The following is a 27,972-nucleotide window of genomic DNA, read 5'->3' as shown; positions in this document are numbered from 1 at the left end:
AGACGTTGCCCAGGGTCGGGAAAGTGTCAGGTCTCTGGTGCAAACCACAGACGTTGCCCAGGGTCGGGAAAGTGTCAGGTCCCTGGTACAGTGAGGCAGACGTTGCCCAGGGTCGGGGAAGTGTCAGGTCCCTGGTGCAAACCACAGACGTTGCCCAGGGTCAGGAAAGTGTCAGGTCTCTGGTGCAGTGAGGCAGACGTTGCCCAGGGTCAGGAAAGTGTCAGGTCTCTGGTGCAGTGAGGCAGACGTTGCCCAGGGTCGGGAAAGTGTCAGGTTCCGGCTGCAGTGAGGCAGACGTTGCCCAGGGTCAGGAAAGTGTCAGGTCTCTGGTGCAGTGAGGCAGACGTTGCCCAGGCTCGGGGAAGTGTCAGGTCCCTGGTGCAAACCACAGACGTTGCCCAGGGTCAGGAAAGTGTCAGGTCTCTGGTGCAGTGAGGCAGACGTTGCCCAGGGTCAGGAAAGTGTCAGGTCTCTGGTGCAGTGAGGCAGACGTTGCCCAGGGTCAGGAAAGTGTCAGGTCCCTGCTGCAGTGAGGCAGACGTTGCCCAGGGTCCGGAAAGTGTCAGGTCTCTGGTGCAGTGAGGCAGACGTTGCCCAGGGTCAGGAAAGTGTCAGGTCCCTGCTGCAGTGAGGCAGACGTTGCCCAGGGTCCGGAAAGTGTCAGGTCTCTGGTGCAGTGAGGCAGACGTTGCCCAGGGTCAGGAAAGTGTCAGGTCCCTGGTGCAAAACGCAGACGTTGCCCAGGGTCAGGAAAGTGTCAGGTCTCTGGTGCAGTGAGGCAGACGTTGCCCAGGGTCAGGAAAGTGTCAGGTCTCTGGTGCAAACCGCAGACGTTGCCCAGGGTCAGGAAAGTGTCAGGTCCCTGGTGCAGTGAGGCAGACGTTGCCCAGAGTCAGGAAAGTGTCAGGTCCCTGGTGCAAACCACAGACGTTGCCCAGGGTCGGGGAAGTGTCAGGTCCCTGGTGCAAACCACAGACTTTGCCCAGGGTCAGGAATGTGTCAGGTCTCTGGTGCAAACCACAGACGTTGCCCAGGGTCGGGAAAGTGTCAGGTCCCTGGTGCAGTGAGGCAGACATTGCCCAGGGTCAGGAAAGTGTCAGGTCCCTGGTGCAAACCACAGACGTTGCCCAGGGTCGGGGAAGTGTCAGGTCCCTGGTGCAAACCACAGACATTGCCCAGGGTCAGGAATGTGTCAGGTCTCTGGTGCAAACCACAGACGTTGCCCAGGGTCGGGGAAGTGTCAGGTCCCTGGTGCAAACCACAGACGTTGCCCAGGTTCGGGAAAGTGTCAGGTCCCTGGTACAGTGAGGCAGACGTTGCCCAGGGTCGGGAAAGTGTCAGGTCTCTGGTGCAAACCACAGACGTTGCCCAGGGTCGGGAAAGTGTCAGGTCCCTGGTACAGTGAGGCAGACGTTGCCCAGGGTCGGGGAAGTGTCAGGTCCCTGGTGCAAACCACAGACGTTGCCCAGGGTCAGGAAAGTGTCAGGTCCCTGGTGCAGTGAGGCAGACGTTGCCCAGGGTCAGGAAAGAGTCAGTTCCCTGGTGCAAACCACAGACGTTGCTCAGGGTCGGGGAAGTGTCAGGTCCCTGGTGCAAACCACAGACGTTGCCCAGGATCGGGAAAGTGTCAGGTCCCTGGTGCAGTGAGGCAGACGTTGCCCAGGGTCAGGAAAGTGTCAGGTCCCTGGTGCAGTGAGGCAGACGTTGCCCAGGGTCAGGAAAGTGTCAGGTCCCTGGTGCAGTGAGGCAGATGTTGCCCAGGGTCAGGAAAGTGTCAGGTCCCTGGTGCAGTGAGGCAGACGTTGCCCAGGGTCGGGAAAGTGTCAGGTCCCTGGTGCAAACTGCAGACGTTGCCCAGGGTCAGGAAAGTGTCAGGTCCCTGGTGCAGTGAGGCAGACGTTGCCCAGGGTCGGGAAAGTGTCAGGTCCCTGGCGCAAACCACAGACGTTGCCCAGGGTCTGGAAAGTGTCAGGTCCCTGGTGCAAACCACAGACTTTGCCCAGGGTCAGGAATGTGTCAGGTCTCTGGTGCAAACCACAGACGTTGCCCAGGGTCGGGAAAGTGTCAGGTCCCTGGTGCAGTGAGGCAGACGTTGCCCAGGGTCGGGAAAGTGTCAGGTCCCTGGTGCAAACCACAGACATTGCCCAGGGTCAGGAAAGTGTCAGGTCCCTGGTGCAGTGAGGCAGACGTTGCCCAGGGTCAGGAAAGTGTCAGGTCCCTGGTGCAGTGAGGCAGACGTTGCCCAGGGTCGGGGAATGTGTCAGGTCCCTGGTGCAAACCACAGACGTTGCCCATGGTCAGGAAAGTGTCAGGTCCCTGGTGCAGTGAGGCAGACGTTGCCCAGGGTCAGGAAAGTGTCAGGTCTCTGGTGCAGTGAGGCAGACGTTGCCCAGAGTCAGGAAAGTGTCAGGTCCCTGGTGCAAACCACAGACGTTGCCCAGGGTCGGGGAAGTGTCAGGTCCCTGGTCCAAACCACAGACGTTGCCCAGGGTCGGGGAATGTGTCAGGTCCCTGGTGCAAACCACAGACGTTGCCCAGGGTCGGGGAAGTGTCAGGTCCCTGGTGCAGTGAGGCAGACATTGCCCAGTGTCAGGAAAGTGTCAGGTCCCTGGTGCAAACCGCAGACGTTGCCCAGGGTCGGGAAAGTGTCAGGTCCCTGGTGCAGTGAGGCAGACGTTGCCCAGGGTCGGGAAAGTGTCAGGTCCCTGGTGCAAACCGCAGACATTGCCCAGGGTCAGGAAAGTGTCAGGTCCCTGGTGCAGTGAGGCAGACGTTGCCCAGGGTCAGGAAAGTGTCAGGTCCCTGGTGCAGTGAGGCAGACGTTGCCCAGGGTCAGGAAAGTGTCAGGTCCCTGGTGCAGTGAGGCAGACGTTGCCCAGGGTCAGGAAAGAGTCAGTTCCCTGGTGCAAACCACAGACGTTGCTCAGGGTCGGGGAAGTGTCAGGTCCCTGGTGCAGTGAGGCAGACGTTACCCAGGGTCAGGAAAGAGTCAGTTCCCTGGTGCAAACCACAGACGTTGCTCAGGGTCGGGGAAGTGTCAGGTCCCTGGTGCAAACCACAGACTTTGCCCAGGGTCGGGAAAGTGTCAGGTCCCTGGTGCAGTGAGGCAGATGTTGCCCAGGGTCCGTAAAGTGTCAGGTCCCTGGTGCAAACCACAGATGCTGCCCAGGGTCGGGAAAGTGTCAGGTCCCTGGTGCAGTGAGGCAGACGTTGCCCAGGGTCAGGAAAGTGTCAGGTCCCTGGTGCAAACCACAGACATTGCCCAGGGTCAGGAAAGTGTCAGGTCCCTGGTGCAAACCACAGACGTTGCCCAGGGTCAGGAAAGTGTCAGGTCCCTGGTGCAGTGAGGCAGACGTTGCCCAGGGTCAGGAAAGAGTCAGTTCCCTGGTGCAAACCACAGACGTTGCCCAGGGTCGGGAAAGTGTCAGGTCCCTGGTGCAGTGAGGCAGACGTTACCCAGGGTCAGGAAAGTGTCAGGTCCCTGGTGCAAACCACAGATGCTGCCCAGGGTCAGGAAAGTGGCAGGTCTCTGGTGCAGTGAGGCAGACGTTGCCCAGGGTCAGGAAAGTGTCAGGTCCCTGGTGCAGTGAGGCAGACATTGCCCAGGGTCAGGAAAGTGTCAGGTCCCTGGTGCAAACCACAGACGTTGCCCAGGGTTGGGGAAGTGTCAGGTCCCTGGTGCAAACCACAGACGTTGCCCAGGGTCAGGAATGTGTCAGGTCTCTGGTGCAAACCACAGACGTTGCCCAGGGTCGGGAAAGTGTCAGGTCCCTGGTACAGTGAGGCAGACGTTGCCCAGGGTCGGGAAAGTGTCAGGTCCCTGGTACAGTGAGGCAGATGTTGCCCAGGGTCAGGAAAGTGTCAGGTCTCTGGTGCAGTGAGGCAGACGTTGCCCAGGGTCGGGAAAGTGTCAGGTCTCTGGTGCAGTGAGGCAGACGTTGCCCAGGGTCAGGAAAGTGTCAGGTCCCTGGTGCAAACCGCAGACGTTGCCCAGGGTCAGGAAAGTGTCAGGTCCCTGGTGCAGTGAGGCAGACGTTGCCCAGAGTCAGGAAAGTGTCAGGTCCCTGGTGCAAACCACAGACGTTGCCCAGGGTCGGGGAAGTGTCAGGTCCCTGGTCCAAACCACAGACGTTGCCCAGGGTCGGGGAATGTGTCAGGTCCCTGGTGCAAACCACAGACGTTGCCCAGGGTCGCGGAAGTGTCAGGTCCCTGGTGCAGTGAGGCAGACATTGCCCAGGGTCATGAAAGTGTCAGGTTCCTGGTGCAGTGAGGCAGACGTTGCCCAGTGTCAGGAAAGTGTCAGGTCCCTGGTGCAAACCGCAGACATTGCCCAGGGTCAGGAAAGAGTCAGGTCCCTGGTGCAGTGAGGCAGACGTTGCCCAGGGTCCGTAAAGTGTCAGGTCCCTGGTGCAGTGAGGCAGACGTTGCCCAGGGTCAGGAAAGAGTCAGGTCCCTGGTGCAAACCACAGACGTTGCCCAGGGTCGGGGAAGTGTCAGGTCCCTGGTACAAACCACAGACGTTGCCCAGGGTCGGGTAAGTGTCAGGTCTCTGGTGCAAACCACTGACGTTGCCCAGGGTCCGTAAAGTGTCGGGTCCCTGGTGCAGTGAGGCAGACGTTGCCCAGGGTTGAGAAAGTGTCAGGTCCCTGGTGCAAACCACAGACGTTGCCCAGGGTCGGGGAAGTGTCAGGTCCCTGGTGCAAACCACAGACGTTGCCCAGGGTCGGGAAAGTGTCAGGTCCCTGGTGCAGTGAGGCAGATGTTGCCCAGGGTCAGGAAAGTGTCAGGTCCCTGGTGCAGTGAGGCAGACGTTGCCCAGGGTCGGGAAAGTGTCAGGTCCCTGGTACAGTGAGGCAGACGTTGCCCAGGGTCGGGAAAGTGTCAGGTCTCTGGTGCAGTGAGGCAGACATTGCCCAGGGTCGGGAAAGTGTCAGGTCTCTGGTGCAGTGAGGCAGACGTTGCCCAGGGTCAGGAAAGTGTCAGGTTTCTGGTGCAAACCGCAGACGTTGCCCAGGGTGGAGAAAGTGTCAGGTCCCTGCTGCAGTGAGGCAGACGTTGCCCAGGGTCAGGAAAGTGTCAGGTCTCTGGTGCAGTGAGGCAGACATTGCCCAGGGTCAGGAAAGTGTCAGGTCTCTGGTGCAGTGAGGCAGACATTGCCCAGGGTCGGGAAAGTGTCAGGTCCCTGGTGCAGTGAGGCAGACGTTGCCCAGGGTCAGGAAAGTGTCAGGTTTCTGGTGCAAACCGCAGACGTTGCCCAGGGTCGGGGAAGTGTCAGGACCCTGGTGCAGTGAGGCAGACGTTGCCCAGGGTCGGGGAAGTGTCGGGTCCCTGGTGCAAACCACAGACGTTGCCCAGAGTCAGGAAAGTGTCATGTCTCTGGTGCAGTGAGGCAGACATTGCCCAGGGTCAGGGAAGTGTCAGGTCCCTGGTGCAGTGAGGCAGACGTTGCCCAGGGTCAGGAAAGTGTCAGGTCACTGGTGCAGTGAGGCAGACGTTGCCCAGGGTCGGGAAAGTGTCAGGTCCCTGGTGCAGTGAGGCAGACGTTGCCCAGGGTCGGGAAAGTGTCAGGTCCCTGGTGCAGTGAGGCAGACGTTGCCCAGGGTCAGGAAAGTGTCAGGTCCCTGGTGCAAACCACAGACGTTGCCCAGGGTCAGGAAAGTGTCAGGTCCCTGGTGCAGTGAGGCAGATGTTGCTCAGGGTCAGGAAAGTGTCAGGTCCCTGGTGCAAACCACAGATGTTGCCCAGGGTCGGGAAAGTGTCAGGTCCCTGGTGCAAACCACAGACGTTGCCCAGGGTCAGGAAAGTGTCAGGTCCCTGGTGCAGTGAGGCAGACGTTGCCCAGAGTCAGGAAAGAGTCAGGTCCCTGGTGCAGTGAGGCAGACGTTGCCCAGGGTCAGGAAAGTGTCAGGTCCCTGGTGCAGTGAGGCAGACGTTGCCCAGGGTCAGGAAAGTGTCAGGTCCCTGGTGCAAACCACAGACATTGCCCAGGGTCGGGGAAGTGTCAGGTCCCTGGTGCAAACCACAGACGTTGCCCAGGGTCAGGAAAGTGTCAGGTCTCTGGTGCAAACCACAGATGTTGCCCAGGGTTGGGAAAGTGTCAGGTCCCTGGTGCAAACTGCAGACGTTGCCCAGGGTCAGGAAAGTGTCAGGTCCCTGGTGCAGTGAGGCAGACATTGCCCAGGGTCAGGAAACTGTCAGGTCCCTGGTGCAGTGAGGCAGACGTTGCCCAGAGTCAGGAAAGTGTCAGGTCCCTGGTGCAAACCACAGACGTTGCCCAGGGTCGGGGAAGTGTCAGGTCCCTGGTCCAAACCACAGACGTTGCCCAGGGTCGGGGAATGTGTCAGGTCCCTGGTGCAAACCACAGACGTTGCCCAGGGTCGCGGAAGTGTCAGGTCCCTGGTGCAGTGAGGCAGACATTGCCCATGGTCAGGAAAGTGTCTGGTTCCTGGTGCAGTGAGGCAGACGTTGCCCAGTGTCAGGAAAGTGTCAGGTCCCTGGTGCAAACCGCAGACATTGCCCAGGGTCAGGAAAGAGTCAGGTCACTGGTGCAGTGAGGCAGACGTTGCCCAGGGTCCGTAAAGTGTCAGGTCCCTGGTGCAGTGAGGCAGACGTTGCCCAGGGTCAGGAAAGAGTCAGGTCCCTGGTGCAAACCACAGACGTTGCCCAGGGTCGGGGAAGTGTCAGGTCCCTGGTGCAAACCACAGACGTTGCCCAGGGTCGGGGAAGTGTCAGGTCTCTGGTGCAAACCACTGACGTTGCCCAGGGTCCGTAAAGTGTCGGGTCCCTGGTGCAGTGAGGCAGACGTTGCCCAGGGTTGAGAAAGTGTCAGGTCCCTGGTGCAAACCACAGACGTTGCCCAGGGTCGGGGAAGTGTCAGGTCCCTGGTGCAAACCACAGACGTTGCCCAGGGTCGGGGAAGTGTCAGGTCCCTGGTGCAAACCACAGACGTTGCCCAGGGTCGGGAAAGTGTCAGGTCCCTGGTGCAGTGAGGCAGACGTTGCCCAGGGTCAGGAAAGTGTCAGGTCCCTGGTGCAGTGAGGCAGACGTTGCCCAGGGTCGGGAAAGTGTCAGGTCCCTGGTACAGTGAGGCAGACGTTGCCCAGGGTCGGGAAAGTGTCAGGTCTCTGGTGCAGTGAGGCAGACATTGCCCAGGGTCGGGAAAGTGTCAGGTTTCTGGTGCAAACCGCAGACGTTGCCCAGGGTGGAGAAAGTGTCAGGTCCCTGCTGCAGTGAGGCAGACGTTGCCCAGGGTCAGGAAAGTGTCAGGTCTCTGGTGCAGTGAGGCAGACATTGCCCAGGGTCAGGAAAGTGTCAGGTCTCTGGTGCAGTGAGGCAGACATTGCCCAGGGTCGGGAAAGTGTCAGGTCCCTGGTGCAGTGAGGCAGACGTTGCCCAGGGTCAGGAAAGTGTCAGGTTTCTGGTGCAAACCGCAGACGTTGCCCAGGGTCGGGGAAGTGTCAGGACCCTGGTGCAGTGAGGTAGACGTTGCCCAGGGTCGGGGAAGTGTCGGGTCCCTGGTGCAAACCACAGACGTTGCCCAGAGTCAGGAAAGTGTCATGTCTCTGGTGCAGTGAGGCAGACATTGCCCAGGGTCAGGGAAGTGTCAGGTCCCTGGTGCAGTGAGGCAGACGTTGCCCAGGGTCAGGAAAGTGTCAGGTCCCTGGTGCAGTGAGGCAGACATTGCCCAGGGTCGGGAAAGTGTCAGGTCCCTGGTGCAGTGAGGCAGACGTTGCCCAGGGTCGGGAAAGTGTCAGGTCCCTGGTGCAGTGAGGCAGACGTTGCCCAGGGTCAGGAAAGTGTCAGGTCCCTGGTGCAAACCACAGACGTTGCCCAGGGTCAGGAAAGTGTCAGGTCCCTGGTGCAGTGAGGCAGATGTTGCTCAGGGTCAGGAAAGTGTCAGGTCCCTGGTGCAAACCACAGATGTTGCCCAGGGTCGGGAAAGTGTCAGGTCCCTGGTGCAAACCACAGACGTTGCCCAGGGTCAGGAAAGTGTCAGGTCCCTGGTGCAGTGAGGCAGACGTTGCCCAGAGTCAGGAAAGAGTCAGGTCCCTGGTGCAGTGAGGCAGACGTTGCCCAGGGTCAGGAAAGTGTCAGGTCCCTGGTGCAGTGAGGCAGACGTTGCCCAGGGTCAGGAAAGTGTCAGGTCCCTGGTGCAAACCACAGACATTGCCCAGGGTCGGGGAAGTGTCAGGTCCCTGGTGCAAACCACAGACGTTGCCCAGGGTCAGGAAAGTGTCAGGTCCCTGGTGCAGTGAGGCAGACGTTGCCCAGAGTCAGGAAAGTGTCATGTCTCTGGTGCAGTGAGGCAGACGTTGCCCAGGGTCAGGAAAGTGTCAGGTCTCTGGTGCAAACCACAGATGTTGCCCAGGGTCGGGAAAGTGTCAGGTCCCTGGTGCAAACTGCAGACGTTGCCCAGGGTCAGGAAAGTGTCAGGTCCCTGGTGCAGTGAGGCAGACATTGCCCAGGGTCAGGAAAGTGTCAGGTCCCTGGTGCAGTGAGGCAGACGTTGCCCAGGGTCAGGAAAGTGTCAGGTCCCTGGTGCAAACCACAGACGTTGCCCAGGGTCAGGAAAGTGTCAGGTCTCTGGTGCAAACCACAGATGTTGCCCAGGGTCAGGAAAGTGTCAGGTCTCTGGTGCAAACCACAGATGTTGCCCAGGGTCAGGAAAGTGTCAGGTCTCTGGTGCAGTGAGGCAGACGTTGCCCAGGGTCGGGAAAGTGTCAGGTCCCTGGTGCAGTGAGGCAGACGTTGCCCAGGGTCGGGGAAGTGTCAGGTCCCTGGTGCAGTGAGGCAGACGTTGCCCAGGGTCGGGGAAGTGTCAGGTCCCTGGTGCAGTGAGGCAGACGTTGCCCAGAGTCAGGAAAGTGTCAGGTCTCTGGTGCAGTGAGGCAGACGTTGCCCAGGGTCAGGAAAGTGTCAGGTCCCTGGTGCAGTGAGGCAGACGTTGCCCAGGGTCAGGAAAGTGTCAGGTCCCTGGTGCAGTGAGGCAGTTGTTGCCCAGGGTCAGGAAAGTGTCAGGTCCCTGGTGCAAACCACAGACGTTGCCCAGGGTCAGGAAAGTGTCAGGTCCCTGGTGCAGTGAGGCAGACGTTGCCCAGAGTCAGGAAAGAGTCAGGTCCCTGGTGCAGTGAGGCAGACGTTGCCCAGGGTCAGGAAAGTGTCAGGTCCCTGGTGCAGTGAGGCAGACGTTGCCCAGAGTCAGGAAAGTGTCATGTCTCTGGTGCAGTGAGGCAGACGTTGCCCAGGGTCAGGAAAGTGTCATGTCTCTGGTGCAGTGAGGCAGACGTTCCCCAGGGTTGGGGAAGTGTCAGGTCCCTGGTGCAGTGAGGCAGACGTTGCCCAGGGTCAGGAAAGTGTCATGTCTCTGGTGCAGTGAGGCAGACGTTGCCCAGGGTTGGGGAAGTGTCAGGTCCCTGGTGCAGTGAGGCAGACGTTGCCCAGGGTCGGGGAAGTGTCAGGTCCCTGGTGCAAACCACAGACGTTGCCCAGAGTCGGGAAAGTGTCAGGTCCCTGGTGCAAACCACAGACTTTGCCCAGGGTCGGGGAAGTGTCAGGTCCCTGGTGCAGTGAGGCAGACGTTGCCCAGGGTCGGGGAAGTGTCAGGTCCCTGGTGCAGTGAGGCAGACGTTGCCCAGGGTCGGGGAAGTGTCAGGTCTCTGGTGCAGTGAGGCAGACGTTGCCCAGGGTCAGGAAAGTGTCAGGTCCCTGGTGCAGTGAGGCAGACGTTGCCCAGGGTCGGGAAAGTGTCAGGTCCCTGGTGCAGTGAGGCAGACGTTGCCCAGGGTCAGGAAAGTGTCAGGTCCCTGGTGCAGTGAGGCAGACGTTGCCCAGGGTCGGGAAAGTGTCAGGTCCCTGGTGCAGTGAGGCAGAAGTTGCCCAGGGTCAGGAAAGTGTCAGGTCCCTGGTGCAGTGAGGCAGACGTTGCCCAGGGTCAGGAAAGAGTCAGGTCCCTGGTGCAGTGAGGCAGACGTTACCCAGGGTCGGGGAAGTGTCAGGTCCCTGGTGCAAACCACAGACGTTGCCCAGGGTCGGGAAAGTGTCAGGTCCCTGGTGCAGTGAGGCAGACGTTACCCAGGGTCAGGAAAGAGTCAGGTCCCTGGTGCAGTGAGGCAGACGTTGCCCAGGGTCGGGGAAGTGTCAGGTCCCTGGTGCAGTGAGGCAGACGTTGCCCAGGGTCGGGGAAGTGTCAGGTCCCTGGTTCAGTGAGGCAGACGTTGCCCAGGGTCGGGGAAGTGTCAGGTCTCTGGTGCAGTGAGGCAGAGCGTCACCATGCTGCCCACCTTTGGCAAAAGGTGGTAAGCATCTTCATATGGTTCCCCGTGAAATAAACATTTCATCTAAAGTTATGCATGGAAAAATCAGCAGGGCACTTGGCTGGTGGGCAGTGATACACAGAGGTGGCAGGGGAAATGAGAATTGAGGACCAGGTGAGCTGCAATCCGGGCCAACTGGCTCTAGGTGACAGAATGCACAATGTCCAAGTCTGAAGGTGGTTCTGGGCAATCAAAATCATATGGGGTCTGACCAAGGGGAGATGGCCAGTGCATTTGAAAATATAGTCAAGCACCTTCTTCAGTCTGTTGGCCACAAAAGGCAGGATCTCCCGGATGCCAACCATTTCAATTCAACTTGCCATTCACTTTCTGACATGGCCTCCTCTACTCTCTTCCTCATGATGAGGCCAAACTCAGGTTAGAGGAGCAACACCTCAATATTCCGTCTGGGTAACCTCCAACCTGATGGCATGAACATCGATTTCTCTGACTTCCAGTAACCACCCTCCCTCATTTTCCATTCCCCACTGTGGTTCCTCTATTACCCCATTCACCTGCCCATCACCTCCCTCTGGTGCCCCTCTCCTTCCCTTTCTCCTCTTCTGTTAGTTTCTTCCTCTTTCAGCACTTTACCTCTTCCACCTCTCACCTCCTAGCTTCTTACTTGATTACTCCTGACTGTCCACCCTCCTCCCACCTTCTCCCTCACCTGGTTTCATCTAATACCTGCCAGCTTGTACGCCTCTCTCTCCCCCCCACCACCTCCTTATTCTGCCTTCTGCCCCTTTCCTTTCCAACGGCCCAAGAAAACGAAAGTTCATTTCTTTCCATAGAAGCTGCCTGACCTGCCGAGTTCCTCCAGCATTTTGAGAATGTTGGTCGAACAGCTGAAGCAGGGAGCCTCATTTGCTGGCTTACCTTTGCCCACGGGCAATGCTGGAGTGCCCTGTAGAACACACCTTTCGTCCTCTCCCCATTCCCTCGCTGTGACTACACGGTTGGAGGATGGAAAGAAACGGCACATTAGTACTGGAACTCAGCAGTAACAGGAACATCCCAGTAGCAAACCGGGACTGGAAGGGGGCGCACAGTTACAGCACCGAGCACATAATCGCTTGACTACCGGTAGTCAGTTAGGCCACCGGTGTCATAAACCTGCCTGTGGAATGAATAATGCTGCGGGGAGGGGCAGATGAAGGGGCTGGAGGGTGGATGGGGAGGGGAGGGGCAGGAAGAGGGACAAAGGTGGGAGGGTGAGGGAATACAAGGTGAAGGGGTGAGGAGGAGGCCTGGAGGGAGGGGGGAGCACAGAGTTGAGGAGTGCCCTCCCAATCTCTCTCAAGGAGTAATCAAGTGAGTCCTACTCCCATCTATCCCGCCAGGGAACTGGAGCTGGAAGATTGTGGCAGGTGAAGGAGAGATGGATGAAGGAAGGTGCGGCTGTGGCTCGTGGACAACATGATGGTGATAATCCCAGGTTACTTCTACCGTAAAGTGCAGGAACTTCCTCCAGAGCAGAACACAGTGCACGCCAGCCTCAGACTGGACCGCGTGCTCGAACAGTGCTCCAATCCGATTGACCAGGCCCGTCTCTGGCAGTGTGCTGTGTACGATTCCAACATTCGCCCTGAGGAGAAGGAGAGGGGAGGAAACAAATTAGCATCGTATCCATCCTTATCCTTCTATTGTCCCAGAGTTCTTCCCATCCAATGAGGTACCTCTGGAGATGTGCCCTCTAATTGAGACAGCATCCTGTGCACTCCACATCTTCCTGTGATGAAGCATCCAGAACTGAAGTTATTTCTAACACCGTCCATAGATCAGTTCAGCACAGAAACAGATCCTTCGGCCCACAATATCTGTGATTAGCATGATGCTAAATTAAAATAATCCCTCCTGCCTATACATGATCCATATCCCTCCATATCCATGTGCCTATCTAAAAGCCTTCTTAAATGCCACTACCATACCTTCTTCCACCTCCAGCACTGGCAGCCACCACTCTCTGTGTGAAAACTTGTCCCACATGTCTCCTTTAAATTTGACCCCTCACCTAAAAGCTAATGCCCTCAGGTACCTGACATGTCTAGCCTGCAGCTGTAGTAATTTTCAATTGTCAAGAAGATTTACCAAGATGTTTCTTAAATTGGAGATCACGTCTTATGAGGAGAGGCTGGGTGAAGGCTTTTCTCTTTGGACTGAAGGAGGACAAGAGATGACTGGATAGAGGTGTACAAGATGTTAAGAGGCATAAGCAGAGTGAACAGCCAGATATTTTCCCAGGGTGGAAATGGCTAATACGAAGGGGAATAACTTTAAGGTGATTGGAGGTAAGTATGGGGGTGGTATCAGAGGTTAGTTGTTTTTTACACAAAGCTATGGGGACATGTTGCCAGGGACGGTGGTAGAGGGACATTTCAGAGACTGTTAGATGGGGTGTGGATAAAATAAAAAAAAGGAGGACTGTAAAGGAGGGAAGACTTACATTGATATTTGAGGTTAAAAGGTCAGCACAATTTTGTGGGCCAAAGGGCCTTTACTGTGCTGACTTTGTTCTACACTTTGTTAGGTGTACCTGCTCATGAATTCAGATATCCGAACAGCCAATCATGTGGTAGCAACTCAATGCAAAGTTCAGTTGATGTTCAGACCGAACATCAGAATGGGGAAGAAATGTGATCTACATGACTTTGGCCGTGGATTGATTGTGGTGCCAGATGGGGTGGTTTGAGTATTTCAGAAACTGCTGATCTCCTGGGATTTTCATGCACAACATGTCTCTACACTTTACAGAGAATGGTGCTTAAACAGAAAATGTTCAGAGAGCAGCAGTTGTGTGGGTGAAAATGTGTTGTTAATGAGAGGTCAGGGGAGAAAGGGCAGACTGGTTCAAGCTGACAGGAAGGCGACAGTAACTCAAATAACCACACATTACAACAGTGGTGTGCAGAAGAGCATCTCTGAATGCACAACACATTGAACCTTGAAGTGAACGGGCTACAGCAGCAGAAGAAAACGAATAGGTACAGGGGATTCATAATAAAATGGCCACCAAGGATATGTTATACTTCGAATTTTCTATATTCACCTTCTATGAGAGTTGAGGACTATTCTCACCTCTGGATAGTGTCAACCCGTTCCTTCCTCTGCTCTTCGGCATGGATTGCGAATAACCAGGGTAACACAATGTCTTTTGTGGCCCTGGTCAGGCGGTCGAAGAACTTTCGGGCTCTGCTGCCATTGTGTGACCTGTTTTCAACCTGTACGTAGAACCTCCAGAGATCAGGGTTGCTGGGAAACCGCTGCAAAGCACCAGCAAGCGTTTCGCAGAGGGGACGCAAGGGATAGACGCCAACCTTCATGTGGAACCTCAGCAGCGCCACGTGCATTGTGGCCAGGCGTTCAGAGGCAGAAGGCCCGGCGCTGGAGAGTTTCACTTCAGTCGATGAGCGGGGGCCGATGAGCCTTTCAGAAGCCTGTCTGTAAAGTGCATCGGCAGCCTGAATTCCCACTGTCAGGTACTGGAAGAGAGCAAAGCACGCTACCAGGGTCACTAGGTGAGCAGCTCCCTCAGGTCTTTCCCAGGCACCCTGTGGTGGAATTTCACTGGATAAGCAGTGCTGGTAAGCATGTTCGTAACTCTTCCGGGCTTTGAGCACGTTAACTGGCGGCACCTCTCCGCAGTAAGGTGAGTAGCCATTTCCCTGGGCAAATCGAGTCAGGACATAGAGCGCGCGGCATGACACTACTCCTTCCAGGCCCCCCATTAACTCCAGCTCCAGCGAGGCGTACAGGAGGCACAGGTCACACAGAGAGGAGCTGGTCAGACCCTGAGCAGCGGCCATCGTGAGGGCAGTGTCGAAGACCCTTCGCGAGTCCTCCACGTTGCCCAGTAGCCACTCCAAGTGGGCATACTCTTTCCAGAGGGCCAAATCGTTCCTGTTCTCTGATTCCTTCAGAAGGTTTTTTGCCAGTTTCTTGCTCCTCTTCCCTTGAGATTTCAGCCTCTTGTTCCCAAGCTGCAGGTTCTGTATCACCTGGGGAGGGAGGGTGAAGGATTAACTCACAGCTATTATCAGGAGACGAATCAACTGGACACAACCAACACAAATGGATTTCATCCGAGGCACAAGATCATCCCCCACTGAATCCCAGACGGTATCACTAAATGACGAGGGATTGCGGAGATTTCAAACTCAGGGTCTCAGACTAAAAAAATTTATTCTTTTTCCTCCTCCATCAATGCTGCCGGGCTTGCTGAGTTCCACTAGCATTTTCTATGTGTTGCTCAAACTTACGGGTATTGGTATTGGTATTACACCCATGTCCTCCCACTATATCTTTTGGCATGTGGGAGGAAACCAGGACATCCAGAAAAAACCCACACAGTCACAAAGTCCATACAGACAGCTGCGGAACTGAACCCGGGTCACTGGCGCAGTAATAGCGTAATATCAACCGCTATGCTACCATACCACCACGTTCATCCTGTGGCGGTTCCTCCCAGCACCCCTGGGTGCTCTAGTTTCCTCCCACATCCCAACAACATGTGGATTGCTGGGTCAATTGGCTGCTGTAAATTGCCCCTAGTGAGAGGTAGGAGGGGTGGGGAATCATTCCTGGGTTTGTAAGGGCAGTCGATTACAGGGGAAGTCAGTGTGTAGTAGTTTAGCAGTTAGTATAATTCTATTATAGTGCCAGAGAGACAGGTTCAATTCCACTGCTGGCTGTAAGGAGTGTGTATGTTCTCTTTATGAACATGTGGGTTTCCTCCATTTGCTCTGGTTTCCTCCCACATTTCAAATTTGTTTGGAGTTAGTAGGTTAATTGGTTACATTGGGCTCGAAGGACCTGCTACTGTGCTGTATCTCTAAATAAAAATTAAATAAATGGGATTGCTCTGTGACCCTGACAGACTTGATGGGCCAAAATTGCCTGCTTATACATGATAAGGAAACATGGGAATCTCCCATGTTCCTGACCCTACCTTGGACTTCTCATACAGCAGCCAGCTCCGTATCAACTCTGACCGCTCTTGCCCGGAAAAGTGAGGCATCGCTTGTTGAAACACAACCCGGATGAAGTCCTCTCCGGCCCTGCAGTGCCCAGCCGCCCTTCTCCGCCTGGGCTCGGCAGCTATAAATCCGACACAGCCAACCCCAGAGGTGGGCAGATCCAAGCAGTCCAGAAGCCTCTTGCCATCTGATCCGCTGCTGAAGAGGGCTGGTTCATCCAGCGCCAGGTTCAGGCAGGAGCGGGGGAGGGCGCCCTCTGCTGGAATGCCCAGGAACTGCAAAAAAGAGGCCATGAGCTGGAATTTCAGCTCTGGCTTGGAGATCCTGAACATCGAGGGACCAATGTCATCGAACAGCACCTGACAAATAGAAGGAAAACCGTTGGTGACTCCAGCAAACTTCTACACATGTACTGTGGAGAGTATTCTGACCATCATTAACACAGTGTCAACATTCAGGTTCCCAGGCATCATTATTTCACAGAACCTCATGTGGGGGAACCATACCTCCTTCATTCATAAAAAGCCTCAGCAGAGGATGCACTTCTTGTGACAGCTGGTGAAATTCTATTGTTCCTAGAACATACTGGTGCAATCCTACACTGCCATCATAGAGAGCATCCTCACATCAGCCACAATATACAGAAACTACAGCAACTCTCAGGTCAGTAGGAAAGATCATTGGCTGCAATCCACCATCACTGCAGGACCTGTATGTGGCCAGGATGAGGAAGCAGCAGGAAAATTATGGCAGATGCTACCTACCCTGCAAACTGCTTTTTGCAAAAGCTCCCTTCTGCAAAGTGCTATAAGGCTATTAAAACAAAAACTTTACACTGTAGCGGTGTGCTACATGCAGCGCTAAAATTACGACACGGAGTCGGTAACTGCAGTCGAAGGAAAAAACTTTATTCGAAAACTTCAGCCTCACTTTTAAGCCTCTGTCAACCGGCCCCCCATGGCGCAGAGGCTCCAAAGCTCTGTGCTCGCAAACCCCCGTAGGCTATCTAATTGTGAGTCGGTTCGGATACGCTAGGAAATGGGTCGCCACATAACCCCCCCCCCCCCCAGAACCGGCGATACACCTCCCAATGTCCACAGTCTGGGCCAGAACCTGCTTCGGAGGTCAGCCTCTGCGCTGAGGCGCCGGAAACTCGGCCGGTTGCGCCAGGTCCACATGGGCCGGTTTGAGGCGGTCCACCGTGAAAACCTCCTCTTCCCCCCAACGTCCAGCACGAACATGGACCCGTTGTTCCGGAGCACCATAAACGGCCCCTCGTATGGCCGCTGCAGCGGTGGCCGATGCCCGCCCCTTCGTACAAACACAAACTTACAGTTCTGTAGGTCTTTGGGTACGCAGGTCGGGTGCTGCCCGTGCTGTGAAGTGGGTATGGGGGCCAGGTTACCGAGCTTCTCGCGTAGTCTGCCCAGGACTGCTGCGGGTTCTTCCTCTTGCCCCCTTGGGGCTGGTAGGAACTCCCCGGGGACGACCAGGTGCGCGCCGTATACCAACTCGGCCGACGAGGCGTGCAGGTCGTCCTTGGGCGCTGTGCGGATGCCGAGTAGGACCCAGGGAAGCTTGTCCGCCCAGTTAGCTCCTCGCAGGCGGGCCATGAGGGCCGACTTCAGGTGACGGTGGAAACGCTCCACTAGCCCGTTCGACTGTGGGTGGTAGGCAGTTGTGTGGTGCAGCTGAGTCCCCAAAAGGCTGGCCATAGCTGACCACAGGCTGGAGGTGAACTGGGCGCCTCTGTCGGAGGTAATGTGGGCCGGGTCACCAAAGCGAGATATCCAGGTGGCGATCAGGGCTCGGGCGCAAGATTCGGAGGTGGTGTCGGTGAGCGGGACCGCCTCTGGCCATCTTGTGAACCGGTCCACGATAGTCAGGAGGTAACGCGCTCCGCGCGACACTGGCAGGGGGCCTACGATATCCACATGAATGTGGTCGAAACGCCGGTGGGCGGGATGGAACTGCTGCGGTGGGGCTTTGGTGTGCCGCTGCACCTTGGCCGTCTGGCAGTGCATGCACGTTTTGGCCCATTCACTGACCTGTTTGCGGAGTCCGTGCCAAACAGTTGTCCGGATGGAGGGATGTGCCAAGTTATGAATGGAGTCGAAAAAGCGGCGCCGCCATGCTGTCGGGACGACTGGATGGGGCTGGCCGGTGGCGACGTCACAGAGTAGGGTCCTCTCACCTGGGCCCACGGGGAGGTCCTGGAGCTGCAGACCGGAGACTGCGGTTCTGTAACTCGGAATCTCCTCATCCGCCTGCTGCGCCTCTGCCAGTGCCTCAAAGTCTACCCCTTGGGAAAGGGCATGAACGGTAGGGCGAGAGAGCGCATCTGCCACGACATTGTCCTTACCCGAGACGTGCCGGACATCCGTCGTGTATTCAGAGATGTAGGACAGGTGGCGTTGCTGGCGGGACGACCAGGGGTCGGATGCTTTCGTAAACGCAAAGGTAAGCGGTTTGTGGTCCGTGAACGCGGTGAAGGGCCGACCTTCTAGGAAGTACCTGAAATGCCAGATTGCCAGGTAGAGCGCCAACAGTTCCCGGTCGAAAGCACTGTACTTGAGCTCGGGTGGCCGCAGGTGTTTGCTGAAAAACGCCAGGGATTGCCAGCGACCTGCGATGAGCTGCTCCAGCACCCCACTGACTGCTGTGTTGGATGCGTCCACTGTGAGGGCGGTAGGGGTGTCCATTCTGGGATGTACTAGCATTGCGGCGTCCGCCAAAGCTTCCTTCGTTTGAACGAAAGCAGCGGCGGACTCCTCGTCCCAAGTAATGTCCTTGCTCGGACCCGACATCAGGGCGAACAGGGGGCGCATGATCCGGGCAGCTGAAGGGAGGAAGCGGCGGTAGAAATTGACCATACCTACGAATTCCTGAAGGCCTTTGATCGTGGTGGGTCGGGGGAAGTGGCGGACCGCATCTACCTTAGCGGGCAGAGGGGTTGCCCCGTCTTTAGTAATCCTGTGGCCCAGGAAGTCAATGGTATCGAGTCCGAACTGGCATTTGGCGGGGTTGATTGTAAGACCGTACTCACTCAGTCGGGCGCAGAGTTGACGGAGGTGGGACAGATGCTCCTGACGACTGCCGCTGGCTATGAGGATGTCATCCAAATAGATGAACGCGGTCCAGGTCCCGTCCCACCGCGTCCATTAACCGCTGGAACGTCTGTGCAGCATTCTTCAGGCCGAACGGCATGCGGAGGAACTCGAAAAGGCCGAAAGGGGTGATGAGAGCCGTTTTGGGGACGTCGTCAGGATGCATCGGGATTTGATGGTATCCCCGGATGAGATCTACCTTGGAGAAGATCCGTGCGCTGTGCAGGTTTGCTGCAAAGTCCTGAATGTGCGGCACAGGGTAGCGGTCCGGTGTGGTAGCCTCGTTCAGCCTGCGGTAGTCGCCGCACGGTCTCCAGCCCCCCGTCGCTTTGGGCACCATGTGCAGGGGGGAGGCCCATGGGCTGTCGGACCGCCGGATGATCCCCAATTCCTCCATCCTCTGGAACTCCTCCTTCGCCAGTCGGAGCTTGTCTGGGGGAAGCCGCCGAGCACGGGCATGGAGGGGTGGTCCCTGGGTCGGGATGTGGTGCTGTACGCCGTGCCTGGGCATGGCCGTTGTGAACTGCGGTGCCAGAACCGATGGGAACTCCGCCAGGATCCTGGTGAAGTCGTTGTCGGACAGCGTGATGGAGCCGAGGTGAGGGGCTGGCAACTGGGCTGCACCCAGGGAGAACGTCTGAAAGGTCTCGGCGTGTACCAGTCTCTTCCTGGGCAGGTCGACCAGTAGGCTGTGAGCCCGCAAAAAATCCGCACCCAGAAGCGGTTGGGCTACGGCGGCCAGTGTGAAGTCCCACGTGAACTGGCTGGAGCCGAACTGTAGCTGCACCTGACGGGTGCCATAGGTCCTTACGGTGCTGCCATTCACAGCCCTCAGGGGGGGACCCGGTGCCCTGTGTCCAGAAACCTGGCAGTTTCAACGAAACCGCATGAACAGAGGCGGCGTCGGTCATTTCTGGTCCAAAAATCGTTTGGACCGTCAGGGTCACCAATTGTAGCGGTGTGCTACACGCAGCACTAAAAGTACGACACGGAGTCGGTAACTGCAGTCGAAGGAAAAAACTTTATTCGAAAACTTCAGCCTCACTTTTAAGCCTCTGTCAACCGGCCCCCCATGGCGCAGAGGCTCCAAAGCTCTGTGCTCGCAAACCCCCGTAGGCTATCTAATTGTGAGTCGGTTCGGATACGCTAGGAAATGTGTCGCCACAACACCATCTTAAGAGTTTCTTCCCCAGGGAATCGGATTAACCAATCTAGTCAGTCCCCACCTCTCTATCACCCAGTCACTGCACTGTAAACACTTTAAACCACTTTTTTAAAGCTGTTTACACTGTAAATACATGCTGGCATTTATCTATTTTTATAGAATTATTTATACCGTATAATTTTTGAATATTGATGTTTTTGTCACGTCACACCAACACAACAAAGCGATGACCTAATACATGTAACTGTATATGGCGAATAAAGATGCTCTTTGATCCTGGTATGAAAGCACCAATGCACAGGATCGCAGGAGACCGCAGAGAGCTGTGAACTCAACCAACTGCACCACAGGCACAAGCCTCCTCACTCTTCAAAATGTGAAGGCAGCATCCATCATTAAAGACCCTCACCATGGGGGATATGCCCTTTTCTCGTTACTGCTATCAGGGAGGTTGTACTGGAGCCTGAAGACCTGCTCTCAATGTTTTAAGAACAGCTTTTCCCCTCTACTATCAGATATCTGAACAGTCCATTAACACTATCTCTCTGTTCCTCTTTTTGCACTTTTTTTAACAAGTCACTGACAATCAACACTGGCACACCTCAAGAATGTGTGCTTAGCCCACTCTATACTCCTTACACCCACAACTATTTGGCAAGGCACAGCTCAAACGGCATCTATAAATTTGCTGACACACAATTGTTGGGAGAATTTCAGATAGGAATAAGGAGGCATACAGGGGCGAGATAGATCAGCTGGTTGAGAGGTGTCGCAATAGTGACTTTGCACTCAACGAGGGATCAGCAGTTTCAATTTCCTGGGTGTCAACATCTCTGAAGATCTATCCTGAGTCTGACATATTGATGCAGTTACAAAGAAAGCATGACAGTGGCTATATTTCATTAGGAATTTGAGGAGATTTGGTATGTCACCAAAGACACTCGCAGATTTCTACAGAAGCACAGTGGAGAGTATTCTAACTGGTTGCATCACCGTCTGGTATGGAGGGGCCACTGCACAGGATTGGAAAAATCAGCAGTAAGTTGTAAACCAGCCAGCTCCGTCAAGGACACTAGCCTCCCCAGCACTGAGGACACCTTAAAAATGTGATGCCTCAAGGCAGTCTCATCTATCATTAAGGACCCCCTCCACCCAGGACATGCCCTTTCCTCATTACTAGCATCAAAGACGAAGTAAAGGAGCCTAAAGACACAGACTCAATGTTTCAGGAACAGCTTCTTCCCCTCCCCCATCAGATTTCTGAATGGACAATGAACCCGTGAACACTACCTCATCTTTTTGCTCTCTTTTTGCACTAATTTAATTTTTAAATATATACTTATTGTAAATTTATAGTTAAAAATTATTATCTATTGTAATGTACTGCTGTTGCAAAATAACAAGTTTCACGACATTTGCCAGTGAAATTAAAAATTACTCGGATTTTTAAAAATTGTAACTTTTTTTTAACATCCTGCACTGTAGTGCTGCCACAAAACAACAAACTCCACTACATACATCAGCGATAATAAACCTGATCTTGGTGTAACCCCCTGGGTCGCCTCAGGCTCGCTCAGCTCATTTCGTCTAGGGGGAGCAGCCTTCGGCCCCGCCAAACTGGGTAATCAGCTGGTGTGGATGCTGTGTGATGTCCCCGCCTCGCCCAAAAACAGACAATACACCATAAGCGATTAAATGAGTACAATTTATAAAGTTTACTATAACTAAGTGATTAATAACGATACAGTATATATGAAGAGAAAAAAAATAAAGAAAAGGCGCCAAACTTATCAAAGTCCAAACCACTTCGTGCACAGCCGTTGGAGCTCAATTTCTGAAGTCTTCTGGCCACCATTCGATCCCCTCCGAACTCCTCGACTCGCAACTCAGGACCCTCCTAGTGGTCAACCAAGCACATCTAGCTTCATCCCTCCCTCCTCGGAGTACCTCCCGGCTTCGGACCCCCCTTTGGGGTCCGATCCTCGCCCAGCTTACAGCATTGCGTCCTCTCTCTCCACCCCCTCGCGCCGATCTGCCCAAAAGCCCGTCAACAAAAGCTTACAGACTCAGAAGAAAGAACATTAATCCCCATTTGGGTTACAAAAGAATACCATTCTCGTTATCAGTAAATTAGCATTCCTGCTAGTTAATAAAAAGAAGAAACCCTCTTTACATTGGTTTTGAATGCGCTCACACAGTTTAAACATACTCTTCGTTTAAAACAAAGTTTGAACCAACACGGACTATCTGTCAGTCTGACACCAGCCAAATGATGGAGAGACTCAGCAGTTCAGGCAGCATCTATGGAGTGGAATAAAGAGTCGACATTCATCAGGACTGAAAAATGAATTCTTTAGTCCTCTCCACAGATGCTGCCGGACCTGCTGTCTTCCTCCAGCATTTTGTGTGTGGTAGTCTGGATTTACAGTATCTGCAGAATCTCTTGTGTTTATGACATCCTTGGGAGTGTTGGCTATTAAGGCAAATGGCACTGTATGTTTCGATGTACACATGATAAATAAATCTGAAATAAATGGAATAACTTTTAAATGCTTTTTGACTGTGGCACAGGGCTTTCAACTGTCCAAACTCTCAGGTTACCTTCCACCCTGAGATCTGGATGCAAACTGTCTGACTCACCTGTCTGTCGGGGTCCTCGCAGTCATCCTCAGTCTGGCCCTTTGCCTTACTAGCTCGCCATGGCAACCAGTGCTTGGAGTCACGGGCACATTCCACCTGCATCCAGAGCTGCCACTTGGGTAGGGACTTGTCTTTGATTTCTTCTTCATCGTCATCCTCTTCTTCGTCCTCCCCTAGCCATGTTAAATGGAGAGGATTTGAACAAGAAACAGTATACCTTGGGGCCTGGGTACTCAAGTTTTTGTAGTGGCACCACAGATTAGAATGGCTGTCACCCTAAACTTTTACCCTAAACTTAACCTCTCTAGTTCTAGTCTTACCAAATCTGAAGGGAAAAAGCCTGCATGCACTCTTCCTATCTCTACCCATCATAGTTTTGCACATCTCTATAAGATCTCTCTTTATAACCCTGCTGCTATGAAAGTATTGTGGATCTCCATTCATATGTCCCTTTGTTCTGTGGCACATATCAGAGCCCGACCATTCACTGTGCAAGTCTTACCCAGGATGCTACATGCAACTCCTCACACTTTTCTACATTAAATTCCAACTGACATTTCTCACTCCATTTTACCAGGTAGTCTAGATCATGCGGCAGATTTTGATACCTCCTACTACTGTCCCATTTTTGCTGTCATCTGCAAATCTGCTGATCCAGTTTACCACATTATCATCTACATCATTAATATAGTTAATAAACAGCAATGGACGCAGCAGCGACCATTGCACACACCACTAGTCATAGTTCTCCAGTCAAGAGAAAAGACCATCTGTTACTATTTTTGCTAAAGTCCATGTAGACGACATCCACCACCTTTCCTTCATCAACCTCCTTGAAAAACTCTATATAAAATTGGTTAGACACAGCCTACAATACACAAAGCCATGCTGACCATCCCAAATCAAGACTTGTCTATCCAATACTTCTGTATATTATTGTTTTACCTTGTTCTACCTCAATGCACTATGTAATGATTTGATCTGTATGACGTATGCAAGACAAGCTTTTCAATGTGCCTTGGTACATTTGACAATAATAAACCAACATCAATAAAATCAAACACAAGGAAATCTGCAGATGCTGGAAATTCAAGTAACGCACACAAAATGCTGGTGGAATGCAGCAGGTCAGGCAGCATCTATAGGGAGAAGCACTGTTGACATTTCGTCAAATCAACACAAATGCTTATGTATTCTGTCCCTTAGAATACCTTCCAATAATTTATCCACGACTGATGTCAGGCTCACCGGCCTATAATTTCCTGGCTTATTTTTAGAGCCTTTCTTCAACAATGGAACAACATTAGCTATCATACAATACTCTGGCACCCCTGCCACTGTCATTACAGCATCAGCACCCTCCAGCAATTGGTGGTGGCATCCGTCGGTCTCGAGAGACCATGGATCTGCGCCTGGAGTTTCCAGGGCGCAGGCCTGGGCAGGGTTGTATGGGAGACCGGCAGTTGCCCAAGCTGCAGGCCTTCCCCTCTCCATGCCACCAATGTTGTCCAAGGGAAGGGCACTAGGACCCATGCAGCTTGGCACCTGTGACGTTGCAGAGCAATGTGTTGTTAAGTGCCTTGCTCAAGGACACAAACACACTGCCTCAGCTGAGGCTCGAACCAGTGACCTTCAGGTTACTAGTCTGATGCCTTGTCCACTAGGCCACGCGCCTCCAGCAATTAAGAAAAGGTAAAGCATCAGGAACCATGCTAAACAGAATCATTAGGATTGGGGTTGGGATGACTGATGTGTATTTAGGAAATCTGGTCAGATGTTGAAGGGAAGGAAATAGAACAAGAGGTATAGTAAAATATACATTTTCAATCCAGCCTTAAACTTACAAAATCTTCACAAAGCAATAGGGTGCAGGCCTACCTGGCATACCCCTAGCAAATGTACAGTCACTGGAGAGCAAGATAGAGGATCTAAGAGCAAGATTGCTGTGTTGGAGGGAAATGATGGATTGCTGCGTTCTCTGTTTCACTAACACATGGCTCATCTTCAACACTCCAGACATGGCACTCTAGCCTGAGGGGTTCTTCATCTACCAGATGGACTAAACCGCAGCATCAGGAAGGAGAGAGGTGGTGGGTCGCCCAGGCCATGCTGCCACTGGGAAGTAGGTACTGGAGCCTTAGGTCCCATGCCATCAGGTTCAGGAACAGTTAAATACCCTTCAACCATCAGGCTCCTTGACCAGTGCGAGTAGCTTCACTCACCTGAACTGTGAACCTATAGATTCACTTACAAGGACTTTACAACTCATGTTCTCAGTATTATTTATTTACTTATCTTTTTTTTTACTTGCACAGTTTGTCTTTTTTTGCACATTGGTTGTTTGTCAGTCTTTGTATATACTGTGCAGTCACTGCTACAAAATCACACATGAAAAGGAAAGGTCTGCTTCAAAGGAGGGGCTCAATGCCACCAACCTAGGAGAGCAAAGCCCAGCAGGGCAATGTTCTTGGACGGTCATCGAAACGTATCTGGATGGTGTTTAGCTCAGTCGCTTTACTGCGCCAGCAAGCACCAGTCGGGTTCAATTCTGAAAGGAGTTTGAATATTCTACCCCGTGACTAAGCGAGTTTCCTCCAGGCGCTCCAGTTCCCTCACACATCCCAAAGATGTACGGGTTAAAGTTGAAGGCATGCTATGTTAGCACTGGGAGCTAAGTTGTACCTGCCGGCTGCCCCCAGCACAATTCTCACTGATTTGATTTGAACACATTTCACTGTTTGCTTCGATGTACATGTGACAAATTATGCTTCTTTAAGCAGAATATTTACATCTCAGAAAGTGACCCACCTTCCTCGTTGACGATTACCCATCCACCCTTCTCCTGCTGCCGCATCCACGCCTTCCAGCCCCTCCCTCCTACTTCTCCGAATCGGGGCTCACCGCTATCCCAGAACGGCTCGAAGAATTCCACCTGTTTGGGAAAACAGATGCAGTATGTTTAACGTGGATAAGAGTCAGAACTACCTGGGAAGGCCTTGTGCAGGGCCTAGTGTTGTTTGCTGACGTCAGCCAGTTCAGCAGCTCACACCCGTCTCCGGTTACGTGGGTACCTAGAGTTCATAACTTGGTGTTTGTCACCAAAGTTTAGTATAATAGTTCTCTTCTCACCTTAAACCTGTGTCCTCTGCTTTCTGAGTCCTGATCCCTGGGAAAGATTGCGTACATTCACTCAATTATTGCCCCTCTTGACTTTATACACTCAGTGTATTACCTGCTTATAATGCAAATATCTAAACTGCCAGTCAGGTGGCAGCAACTCAATACATGAAAGCATCCAGAGGTGGTCAGAGGTTCAGTTGTTGTTCAGACCGATGGGAAAGAAATGTGGTCTAAGTGACTTTGACCCTGGAATGATTGTTGGTGCCAGATGGGGTGGTTTGAGTATCTCAGAAAAAGCTGGTCTGAAACCTTCAATCACAACAGTCTCTAGAGTTTATAAAGAATGGCAAACTTCCAGTGAGCAGCTGATGTTTGGGTGAAAAGGCCTTGTTAACGAGAAAGGTCAGAGGAGATTGGCCAGACTGGTTCAAACTGACAGGGAGGTGACATTAACTCAAATAACCAACAGTGGTGTGCAGAAGAGTATCTCTGAACACACATGTCAAACCTTGAAGTGGATGGGCTACAGCAGCAGCAGACCATACCAGTTTCCAGTCCTGTACCTAATAAATATATCCCTTATGACTTATAGAACTGTACAAAGTCTGAGCAAAAGAAACTGAGGGATGACATTTCAAAGATCAGGGTCACATAAAAAAAAATGTGGATCAGGAAAATAGTTTATCCTGCCCTTGATCAACAACCAGCAGAATTTTCCTTCATAGCCCCAAACCAGTATGGTTTCCTGGACAGTCTACATCAACACTGGGTGCAGCCCAGTCATAGAGAGAGGAGCAGGGCTCAGGAATAGGGATGTCAGCGAATGTAATGGACAGCAGATACATCAGTTCTGTCAGACCACCATCTGCCAGCCTCATTAACATCCTCTTTAACTTAGCTTGATAAAAGCTTGCAGCAGAGAGAATTACAATCATGCACTAAATTACAAAGCTTCTTTTCACTAAACTGGGACTGCCTCTTGACCTTGAGATCTCAGTGAAATTTTCCAAATATTGAAAGGCCTAGATAGAGTGGATGTGCAGAAGATGTTGCCAATAGTGGGACAGTGTGGAACCAGAGGGCACAGCCTCAGACATAAAGATGTCCATTCAGAACAGAGATGAGGAGGATTTTCTTTAGCCAGAGGGTGGTGAATCTGCAATTCATTGCCACAGATGGCTGTGGAGGCTAAGTCATTGGGTATATTTAAAATGGAGATTGATAGGCTATTGATTAGTAAGGTGATCAAAAGTTAAGGCAGAAAATTGAATTGAGAGGAAGGTAAATCAGACTTGATGGGACAAACGTTAGCAAAATGACAGAGGCGTATTGGAATGAGATAGATTGGCTGGTAGAGTGGTATCACAACAACAAGCTTGCACTCAACATCAGTAAAACCAAGGAATTGAATGTGGACTTCAGGAAGGGGAAGTTGGGAGAACGCACACCAGTCTCCATTGAGGAGTCTGTAATGGAAAAGGTGAGCACCTTCAACTTCCTGAGTAACAACATCTCTGAAGATCTATCCTATGCTCAAAGTATTGACGCAGTCATGAAGACAGTATATCACCAAAGACTCAGTAAATTTCTACAGATGTGCTGTGGAGAGCATTCTGAATGGTTGCATCACTGTCTAGCGCGGCCTCAGGGAGTTGTAAACTCAGCTCTCTCATCATGGCCACGCTGCCATTGAGGACATCTTCAAAAAGGTAGCAATCATCAGAAAGGGACTTCACCATCCAGGACATGCCCACTTCAGGGAGGAAGTACAATATTTCAGGAATAGCTTCTTCCCATCTCTGCCAACAGATTTCTGAATGATTGCACTGCTTTTCAATATTGTAACTTATAGTATTTTTCATGTATTGTACAGTCCTGTTCCCTCAAAACAACAAATGTCAGTGATAAATAAATCTGATTCCGATTCTCAAATTAAGCTACCTGGCAAATTAGCAACTGCTTATAGTTTCTTGACAGGGCCTGGCACATGGGAACTAAGATCACTGTGTTATTGCAGCCAACCGGGAAATAAATAAATCAGTCACATTATGAAGAGGGAAGGGGTTCAGTGGACTTTCTGTGTCAGACTTGGAAATACAGACACAACAACCTGACTGAGTAACTGGACAGGACAACGTTTGGGTCCTAGAGCAGACTTGGAGGGAATTTGAAGCGACAGAACCGGGGTGAGGAAGAGCTGAAGCAGCAGAACCCGGGCCTGTGAGCAAGGAGCAAGCCAAGGTTAGACTGATTTAAGCCCCAGGCCGAATCAGGGCGGCAGATCCCTGACCCAAGAGCATATTGAAGTGTCAGGGCCCGAGTCCACGTGCAAGGAACAAGCCACTGTTTGGCTGGTTTAAGTACCAGGCCAGACTGAAAAGATCAGGGTGTCAGGACCGGAGGCAGAGTGTGGGCCGGCTTTCAGCTCGCTACTCTTGTCTCTATGCTGAGCCAAGACTGTGGCCTGCAACTAACAGACTCCTGGATCGGTTGTGACAAGCTTTGTGGCTGCTGACTCACTTTTGAATGCTATATGTGTATTGTTATTCTTAGCATGATTTGCTAACCTCTATGGACTCTCTCTATATTTCTCACTGCATCAGTAAAGCGGTCAACATGATCAAATAAACACCCTACCCAGAACATTCTTT

The 27,972-nt window shown here is 53.1% G+C and overlaps 1 protein-coding gene across 3 annotated transcripts in view; it reads right to left on the bottom strand.

The window, feature by feature from the left end:
* nrde2 (NRDE-2, necessary for RNA interference, domain containing) overlaps positions 1-27,972 on the bottom strand; it is a 109,630-nt gene that overhangs the window by 30,095 nt on the left and 51,563 nt on the right. For all 3 annotated transcript variants that reach the window (XM_059961201.1, XM_059961209.1, XM_059961216.1), the window contains 6 exons: positions 25,010-25,133; positions 22,202-22,374; positions 15,262-15,648; positions 13,392-14,311; positions 11,763-11,901; positions 11,193-11,264 (listed from right to left, as the gene is read on the bottom strand). In XM_059961201.1, the coding sequence (XP_059817184.1) occupies positions 11,193-11,264; positions 11,763-11,901; positions 13,392-14,311; positions 15,262-15,648; positions 22,202-22,374; positions 25,010-25,133 (1,815 nt within the window). The remainder of the gene's footprint in view (positions 1-11,192; positions 11,265-11,762; positions 11,902-13,391; positions 14,312-15,261; positions 15,649-22,201; positions 22,375-25,009; positions 25,134-27,972) is intronic.

This window comes from Hypanus sabinus, chromosome 2, assembly GCF_030144855.1.
Source record: "Hypanus sabinus isolate sHypSab1 chromosome 2, sHypSab1.hap1, whole genome shotgun sequence".
In the NCBI taxonomy this organism is placed as follows: Eukaryota; Metazoa; Chordata; class Chondrichthyes; order Myliobatiformes; family Dasyatidae; genus Hypanus; species Hypanus sabinus.
This window is presented reverse-complemented; position numbering and strand designations above follow the sequence as displayed.